Consider the following 9,941-nt stretch of genomic DNA (forward strand, 5'->3'; position numbering starts at 1 on the left):
ACCTTTTTCTGCCCTCTGTTGTTCTGATTTTTCTGGGCTTGAATGAACTGCTCACATTCCCGAAACTCTGTCGTATGCTCACTCCCACAGTTCCAGTACCTGCAGGTCACTGCCATACAAACCTTTATTCCATGATCCTGTCCACATTTAACTTTAGCTATCTCTGCTTACCCTGACAGAAACTGCCAATATGTCCAAACCACTGACAGTTAAAACAGCGTAGCAGGGCTCTAATGTACTCTTTTACCTGGTAAGCCATACCTCCCAGGCCCACCACTTCTGGTAGAAGGCACATATCAGCAGCACTGGAGAGTCCCCTATCTTCTTCCTCTTTGCAAACCACATGGCTACCACCATACTTCCTACTTTAATGTTATCCAGAATTTTCTGCTGACTAATTTCCCAACTTCTATTATGCTGTCAAACTGTTTTTGATTTGCACGAAAACTCTCTAAATCCCATTTAACAAAATCTTGGCCCGAAAGCCCATCCTTATTTGACTTTGTAAAGCAGTAGTGATTCTTGAGGGGGTTAGTAACCCAAACCCTCTCTCTCCTGGTTTCTGGACTTTGACCCTGAATAAAAGTACAAGCTCTTTATAATTCAGGCTTCCCATTTTCCTCAGCTTATTATCTCCTCCTGCTTCTGTCATTTCGGGCCTTTCCTTGGATGCTCCTCTCTTCTGAGCACCTTTCCCCACTGTCTGCCAAACACAGTACTCAACCTCGCCATTCCCATCAGTAGCCATAAGTCACTGCTAGTCCGCAGGTAACACATACACACTTTCATTCAGAGATAGTATGTGTAAGCATCCAGCAACTAATCCTCCCTAGTGAGCCAGAGTGCAATACCACGACAATACGGTAATTTAAATCCTGCTTCGTGTACTCGTTTTGGCGTGAACGAGGGATCCGGCTCGCGCACGATTTTAGTTGCGCGGCGCTTCCGCTTCCAGCGTGATTCGGCACTGTTTATCACGTGATTTGTGTCAGCTGATGGAAACGCGGATGTGGATGAAAACATGGTGGATTTGCTGAGCCGGTTAAGTGTACAAGAATGTACAAGGGTGAGTATTTTTAAGAATAAAAGAAGATTGAGTATAAAACGTTATCTTGTGCGTTCTATTCCAAAACAAAATGTTGATAGTTTTCCGATGCTTCCCCGGAAATGACGCTGCCTTCTTGCAGTAGACTCGCCACATGTCCCCTTATTCGTTTCACATTTCTTTTAGCAATGTTTTATTACAATGAAGTTTGAATAGTTTACCCGGTACACAACTATAATCGGTTGCAACAATGTGCGGGACTACAAGGGCATTTTCTATAACGGGCGGGCAAGGGGTCACATAAGACCTCTGACCTTTGTTTCCAGCTGATGATGGTAGCAAGAGATGGGATAATGTGAGAGACACGGACAGGAGGGGGGAAAAAAAGAAAACACGTGTACACGCAGCTTGAAACACCCCCTTTTGGGTCGCACTTGGTGAGCAGCCAGATGGCCACAGGTGATTATGTCGGTTTTGGTGTGATTACAGTATGCTCAATTTCTATAAAATGCTATAACCCGTATGTGCATCACAAAATACCTAGCGGATATTTATGTCAATCATTTACATTTAAGAAAAACAGAAAAGCAAAAGTTTGAAGGATTTGTGTCTATTCTTGCTTACAAAAAACTTCCAGGAGCCTGATATTTCCAGGCCGTTTTTTGCGCCTCCTTATGATGTCCTCAGAGACCTCAAATCTCCTGGGGTTGCCATTCTTTTGCAGCTTGCTGCTGCCCATTTTCACTCCAAAATTCTGCAAAACAAAACTGTTTGATTAAAAAATGCTAATGATGACACCACAATGCACTAGTGATATTGATGATTGGGGCAATTAGAAAGGGAGGTGACAGACGGAGTGGAAAAAAGAAGACATTAAGAAATGGAACTGCAAAGCCAAAGTCAGTCGAGATAAACAAAAATTTAGATTCTTACATTTTCGGATCTTCCGCATTATATCAGTGAATGTACATAAAACAAAATGGCTACGCCTTTAAAAAAGGCTCAGACATTATAGATGCAAAGAAAAAAATGTGCTGGACAGTGAATACATTATATTTGACTAAAGTTAACTGTAATTTTCATTATGTTCTGGTGTTCAGCTGTGTCACAGGGTAGTGGATGGACTGTGTGGGCAGCAGCCTCCAACGAGAGCAGATTACAGCAGCACCTGGACTTTGGAGGAGTGGACAGAACTTAACAATTCCTTGATCTCTCTCTTCCGCTTAGCAGTATACAACAACAGCTCTGATGAAAAGGTGAGGCAATCCTAACGGGAGTTTTAATATAGTAAACCAATGATGATAATGTCATAATTTGCCATGTTTAAAAAAAAAAAATCAGCATTTAAATAAACCTAATTTTATTTCAGGTGTATGTGGCTATAAAGCAGGACTCAGCTGTGTATGAATATAATGGCGGTGTAATGTTTGTTGCTGCTTGTGTTCAGGTTGTAGCAGTGTTGTCAAGCGTGGGCAATAGCCATACAGATGCTGTCCTAAGTGTGTTGAGGGCCAGACGAGAGGAGATCCACACAGCACTGCTCAACAGAACCAATTCCATCTCCTTCGCTACTCTGCAGGACTTTGACTGGCAGCTCAAGGTGACATTATATCCTTTATTTTTGGCATGCAGTGGTCTCTAACAACGTATTCAAAGCAATCTCAAGACTACAGCTGCATCCGCATGAATATTGAAGCCATCCCCTTTTTATTGCTTAATCTATATTGAGCACCAAAATGAAATCAAAAGAACTCTGAATCATGGACAGCAGATGGAGCGATACACAACTGGCTTTTCCGTCATCCAGGAGATATGATGTGGTGTAAAGCTATCTTTTAAAATATAGCTCCATCTCCTTGAAATGTGCCTGGAATAGTACTTTGTTTATTCAAGCAGCCATTTCTCAGTAAGAAAATAAATGTGAAGAGCTGTTGATGAGATAGAGACCTTATGTTTAACCATCCACAGAATTTTTCAGCACTGTTGTTGATTTTGTTTTAGAATGTTGAAATTTTCAAATCTTTGGGTGGTTGGCAAATCTATATCTTGGACAGTGTGTTTTTGCTGGTTGACGGCAGCTCTAAAGTAGAAAGGTGTGTAAGGCAACCTGTCTGATTGCTCAGAACCTGGATGTTGCCAAGCTTTTAATGAAGTGGCCCACATTGCTCGTAATAAATGGACCAAAAAGAGAAAATTGCCACATCAACCAGCAATGGAGTGATGATATGTGGCTAAACACATTATAACTTTTCAGATTAGTAAGTAATATAATGTAATATTTAAGTGCTGGTGTTCTTTTTTGTGCCGGAGAAAAGGCTTTTTTCATGACGTGTAAAATAAAAAAACTCAGCAATGTAAAGAAAGTAACAGATCTTATGTTCATTAATGTAAAAACATTTATTAATTTATTTTTCTTACTGAAGGAAGCTCCGATTTCTTGCCTGAATAATCACTGTGAATTGTTGCAATACAAGGAAGCATTTTTAATAAAAAGAGTTTGCTTTGGATAATATTTATTAGATGTTTTTTTCCTTTTCGGGTTTTCTATATTGTTCCAAGGGGGTGAGAGTTTGCCTTGGGTAGACCTGGTAATTTCAAGTAATTAGGGTGTCAGGAAGGTGCCAATGATGATGCTTTTGAAGCTGGAATGGTTTAGGAGCAGGCATGATATCTATTGTTTATTCGAATAAATTAAAAACTAGATATTGTAATGCATTGCTTCAGAGTTCTTATCGCAAGAAAACTCAAGATTTTACACGATTCTACATGATTTTAGCTCAGTCATTGGGTGGTTTTTGCTCCCCTCCACCAAATCATGGTGAGGTAGGCGTATGCTCAGCAACAACTGCATCGTTAAGTGTGAACACCTTGAAGACCGTCAGTGACAGCCTGACTCTGAGACAACAGCAAACACTGGATTTCTAGCGTGGAACATGGAAGGTGTTCTGGAAGTAGGGGAAAGTACCAGTACACCTTCAGAGCACTATCGACCTACCCCTGAGCAAGGTTTAGTTGGTATCCATAAAATAATTTGTAAGGCCATTCTTGTGCTACAGGTAACAATTATGCAAATGATGCACATTTTAATTTGACTTAACATCTACACATGTTAATTTCCAAACCATACATATGTTAATATCAGTTCATATCAGTCTCATATCCTTATTGTACCCTTTTCTATTATTATCTTTTTGGCAACTTTTTGTATAGTTATTTTTCCTGTTTTGCACTGGTATTCCACTCAGCCACCCCTCATATTTGCCATTTCTGTGCTCCCTTCAGCTCGCTATCTCCAGTGATAAGATGGCATCTCTCCATATTCCTCTGCTCAGCCTCGGTTTGAGCGTGAAGGAGAATGGTATCCTTCGGCCAGTCGCGATGGAGATGGACCGAGAGGAGTTGAACATGCTCCTTGGTTCATTAGATGCTGCCAATAAGGTAGAAATCACACTGCATGTAGAAAAAAAGGGTTGTCTTAATTACCAAACTCAGCTTTTCCAGGCTGTCCATCTCATAAAAAACATTGCATCTCATCTCAAGATTTTTGTTATGGATTTAAAAACTTCTATATACAAGTATGTTCATGTACTTGGTAGGTACGTTTAATAAATATTTTGTCCATATTCCACTACAAGGCAGCAAAAATCCAAAGTACATATGCACATGTACATTGGTGTGAAAAATGTGCATATGTGGGAATTTATTATGTTTTTGCTTGTTTGGCGCACACATTACAGATCATTAAAGAAACTTCAAGAAAAAGCAAATATAAAATGCTGCTGTAAAATGATGATTACTTCCATTGTAGCTAAAGGGTTAATTGCAGCTTAACTGCAAACAAATATTTGGAATAACTGGCAATGAGTCCATTACAATCTGTGGAGGAACTTCTGCATAACCCTTGGCAGAGGTGTTTTAATTCCACCACTCTGAAGGTAATTCTAAAAGATAAGTCTGTTTAAGGAAGCAGCATTTTAATCCATTGGATTGTCCACTGCTGGTACTTTGCTCATACCAGCACTGATCTCGAGGTCGTTTTATAGGCACCAGTCCATAAAAACTTTGGAACAGAAGGTTACCGGTTGGAATCCAGGTGGGCTCTTAGGCAAGGCCCTTTACGCTACAGGCCGATACCTCAGAATGAGCAAAGCCTTCAATGATAGCCACACCGGCTCAGTCTTCGCCCAGAACAACAAGAATTGCGTCAGGGTTCGGGGAACCAGGGCTACCTGATGTCAAATTGACTAGTGGAACAAGGCATTCATGGAGCAGAGCAGAGAACCTGGTACTGATGGAGTGTTACTACGGGTGTAACCCCAGCAAGAGAGGGTACATGCAGAGACTGTGGGAGAAATGGGTGCTTCGAAATCCCACATCTTCACTGACTAAGAAGTAGCTCTTAGCTAAGTGTTCCAATAGTCGTAATAAGAAGTTGCTCTCACGGCACAGAAGTCAGCCCAGAGAGAAGTCAGCCTTCTAATGGAACTGAGTAGAGGTGTGTATCTAAGGACAGAGCTGCCCAAGAAATATAACAAACTGGGTATTTTGTGAAAAGAAAATTACTATGTATATCTTCCATAAAATGTAAATAAAACAAATAAAAATTCAGTCATAGACGCTATATACACATGACACAAATACACTTTATACACTATACACTCTATAACTTTATTGTGATTATCCAAACTTTCCGAATGATTTAATTCCCATCACTTTCTTTCTTTGTCCACATGGTTGCTGACAGACTTCTAAAATTGAAATAATTATTAAGATCTGCTCTCTCTATCAGTTAGCCAGAGGCTGCTGGCTGTTATAATGTAGCTTATCTGTGATCCAAGGTAGTTTTCTGTGTCAACTGGACTGTGTTTCTTCTCTTTGAAGACGTTTGGCCTTCTGTGCAGAAGGCTTCTTCAGTTCTGAACTCGCTGGGGAATGAGTTTGAAAATATAGCCCCTGTGGACCAGTGGCATGGTAATGATCTGGGTGGTCACCTGGCAGGGTCGTTGGTAGGGTCGTACACCTAGTTTCAGTTGAGGCGTCTCCCCTTTGTCTGCTGGCTCACATGGTGGTGAGTCTCCAGGTCTCCTGAAATGGTGTGAACATTTGGTTTGTTGTTGGAAGGAGTGGAGGACTGCATTGAATGTGGGCTATATTTTCAAGCTCGGTCCTCAGCGAGTTCAGAACTGAAGAAGCCTTTTGGATAGAAGGGGAAACGTCTCCAAGAGAAGAGAAACAGTCCAGTTGACACAGAAAACTACCTAACTATGACCTGGATGCTTGAGAATCTACACGGACAGCTTATCTGTGAATTTTTCTTTGAAATTTGTTTCCTTTTCATTCAAGAAATATGATTTGAGATTAGATGTGTTTGTTAATCTGTGACTTGCAAATGTATAGTGATAAGATGGTATGTCAAGCTCATTATGGTAAATAGAAAAACTGGAGAGATTTGGATTGTGACAAATCATGATATGATTAAAACAGATGATTATTTTACAGCTTGAAGTAATATATGTATTAAGTAATGTATATTTACCCTATTTTTTCATTTTCTGCAACCAATGCATTGAAATGCCATGTTGTGTGTGGGTGTGTGTACACATTATAGGTGGTGCTGCAGTTGAAATGAACAAATAATCCCTTTCCAGCTGATGATGGAGTGCAGTGAATTCCAACTGATGTTCCCGTCAGACCAAATCAAAGACTGGTGATTAATTTTTCTTCTGGAATTCAGTTCCCAATATTCCTTTCAATATCCTGGAGTAATTACATCTACTTTTCAGCTGTATGATTTTTTTTTTTATAGATTTTACATGTCACCTTTATGTTAAAAATGGTCCTTTTTTGTATCCAAGTTGAATTAACAAATCTTTGTAATGGTATTTAATGTCCTCTGGCCTAATAAAGATTACCAACATTGCATCTTCTCTTACAGAAACTAATCTGCAGCTTGATTCTTGGTTTTATTTTAGCTCTTATCTATAAATAAAAAATAGTTTGGCTCAAAGTAAACAGAAAAGCGAAAGTACATGTATGCATTAGCAACTATTGTAAGTGTACAAGGAAAGACAAAAAAAGAAATCTTTGTTCAGCAGCTTTGTTTGAATGCTACCTGCCGCCTCCAGGAAGTAATGTAGATTAACTTGACAAAGCAAATCTAAATTAAAGCTGAGGATGAGGAGCTGCTGCCTGTCGAATGATCTGACAGGAATGACATGGTTATGCAGTGATGTGCTCAGGTCCTATAGGGCAAGCTGGAGAATGTGGAGCGTCGTCGACATAGATAAGGGTGTTTTATTTACCCGCTTGCTTCAGTTTTCCACAGCTGAATAGTGGCCCATTACATTTGGAATGTGGCTCCCTAAAGTTGAAGGCAGCATGACAGGGCAGTGATGAGAGCTGACCGGGAGTATCATGGTGTGGTGGCACTAAGGAGGTGATCTGATCCATGAGTGGAGGATACTCGCCCGCACCTGAGGCTGTAAGTCATCATCTGCTCCCTGAACCTTCCCTTTAGATTTATACAGTATACATTTTCTTCAGGAATGTCCCTGCTGTTTGTTGCATCCAAGCAATTTTTATTCCAAGCCACTTCTCAACATGGTGGGTTTGGGTTCCTTGTTGTTCCTTGTCTGAAGTTGTCTTTCCTTTTGTCTGAAGCAAACTATAGAATTTGATAAATCCTTCGATAGCTGTGAGTCTCTGGTAGAAGAAAAAGCAATTACTGGTACTTGTTCTGTAACTTGGAGCACTTAGTTTTCCCAAGTGATAACTTTTGTTTTGCAACTCCTCAGGTAGCTTTGGCAGTATTCTTTTTCAGTTGAAGAAGTATTTCACAATATTCTTAAGCTATTCTAAACCAATTTAACTGACTTTCAAGTCACTTTCAAAATGTCCTGGCTTCACATCGTTTGTACAATATCGTCAGTGTTGTCAGTTCTGCAGTACATAAAACTGTCCCAAAGTCGGTGTTGTCTTTCTTCAAAGGTCCAGGACAAGGATATATATTGTAAATTCCTATAGTATAAGATGTTACATTTTTTTCCCTGCGCTTTGACCTCTGCGGCTTATGGAGTGATGCGGCTTATTTATGGATTTGTCGCCCACCAGGACAAATCCATTTTTCTGAATTTGAATGGAAATTTCCAGCCACCAGATAGCACTCAAGCAGCACAAGACCGGTTGTAGAAATACTGTAAAGCGCCGAGTAAGACATAAGACATTGTGTAGTGAAGAGCCTTTTTGTGCTTCATGTCCACACCCTTGTCATGGATAACAGGAAGAAATGCTGACAATGCAGCTTATAAGTTAAAGGCTAATGATCTACTGTAATATATTATACTGCCGTGTTTAGCTATTAACACTAGAAGTCCCAGCATTTTTCTGTCTACGTAGAAGACCCACACAGAGGCCATTTGGCCTGACCACTTTTCCCGAATACACTAATCACTCATTTTGTTATGGTAATGAGGCTGTTAGTGGCAGTGTGTGGGGTGAGGGGGTCACACCTTACAGAGAATGAGGAATAAAAACACATTCACTCAGAACTGAAGAAGCCTTCTGGATAGAAGGCGAAATGTCTTCAAGAGAAGAAACCCAGTCCAGTTGACAGAGAAATCTACAATGATACAATGACCTGGATGATTGAGAATCTACACAGACAAAAACACATTCTATTCTAAATTGTGAACCTGTGAATGTCCCATGTGACCATAACGACTCATCGACTGCAACCAGACAATTGTTTGATGGATAAATACCTCAGTGCACATGGACTATCGCTTCAGCAGCTGTTCTCAGCAGCATGCAGAGCATGATTCAGACACAGGATACCACCAAAAAGAAGCCAAACACCATCACACTCTACAACACAACAAAGTGCGGCGTCGATGTCATGGACCAGATGGTGCGAGGGTACACTGTCCGCGCAGGAACACGGCGCTGGCCAGTAGCAGTGTTCTATAACATGATAGATATGGCAGCACTGAATGCACACGTGCTCTATCAGTTATGCACCGGGAGGCAGGAGAGACGGGTGGATTTCCTGCTGGAGCTTGCAAGAGAGTTGGCTCAAACCCACTTGGGTAAGAAAAAGGCCCAAAAGTGGCCCAAAAATTATTTCGGCAACAACCCTCCACATCACAACTAGGAAAAAGAGCCAAGTGTCAGGCTAAAATTAAATGTAGGGACAATAATGCAACTGTGCGCTGTGTTGACTGCTACCGATATACATGTGGGAAATGCCCAAAGGAGCAATGGCAGTGCCAGGATTGTGAGTGACTGCTCAAATGTATTTCACTCACAATGCATGGTTTTTCATTCTTTGTAAATATGCTTGGGTTTCTTTTTCTTTTTTTTACTATTTTTAGCACAAAAATAACAATTACTTCTGCAACAACCCTCCACACCAAAACTGGGAAAAAGTTGCTTTTTCATTCTTTGTAAATATGTTTTGTTTTTTTAACAATAAATGTCAGTGTGTTGATCCCTTCCTTCCTGTTGATCCTTTCCACTGCATACAGCTCATAGTCCAGTTTAAGTCTTTATGGCTATGTTCACTGAGGTATTTATCCATCTCACAACTAAAACTTGCTCTCAAAAGAACCTCCTGAGCTGTAAGGTATGTCCCCTCCCCCACACAGGTTCATGTGGCTCCGGCCGTGTGCCACTAACAGCCACATTTCCATAACAAAATGAGTGTCCACAGGGGGGACTTGGGGCCAATTGGCCGTCTTGTGGGTTTTCTAGGTAAAAAGGCCAAATGACCGCTCTCTGGGACTTCTAGTGTTAAACAGTTAAAATCATCTTTCTGTGTTCCATAAAGATCTAAAGTGGCCTCCTTTGGCTTATAGTCAGGTGTGGCTTAGATGTGTATTTTTCTTAAATTTTAGGAAAT

The 9,941-nt window shown here is 40.6% G+C and overlaps 1 protein-coding gene across 1 annotated transcript; it reads left to right on the forward strand.

The window, feature by feature from the left end:
• The first annotated feature begins 919 nt into the window (after positions 1-919).
• Positions 920-6,984, forward strand: commd8 (COMM domain containing 8). Its single transcript, XM_003978586.3, has 5 exons — positions 920-1,066; positions 2,146-2,301; positions 2,493-2,645; positions 4,328-4,483; positions 6,654-6,984. The coding sequence occupies exons 1-5, from the start codon at positions 1,022-1,024 to the stop codon at positions 6,672-6,674; spliced, it is 531 nt and encodes a 176-aa protein (XP_003978635.1). The 5' UTR covers positions 920-1,021; the 3' UTR covers positions 6,675-6,984.
• The last annotated feature ends 2,957 nt before the right edge of the window (positions 6,985-9,941 follow it).

This window comes from Takifugu rubripes, chromosome 2, assembly GCF_901000725.2.
Source record: "Takifugu rubripes chromosome 2, fTakRub1.2, whole genome shotgun sequence".
Classification (NCBI taxonomy): domain Eukaryota; kingdom Metazoa; phylum Chordata; class Actinopteri; order Tetraodontiformes; family Tetraodontidae; genus Takifugu; species Takifugu rubripes.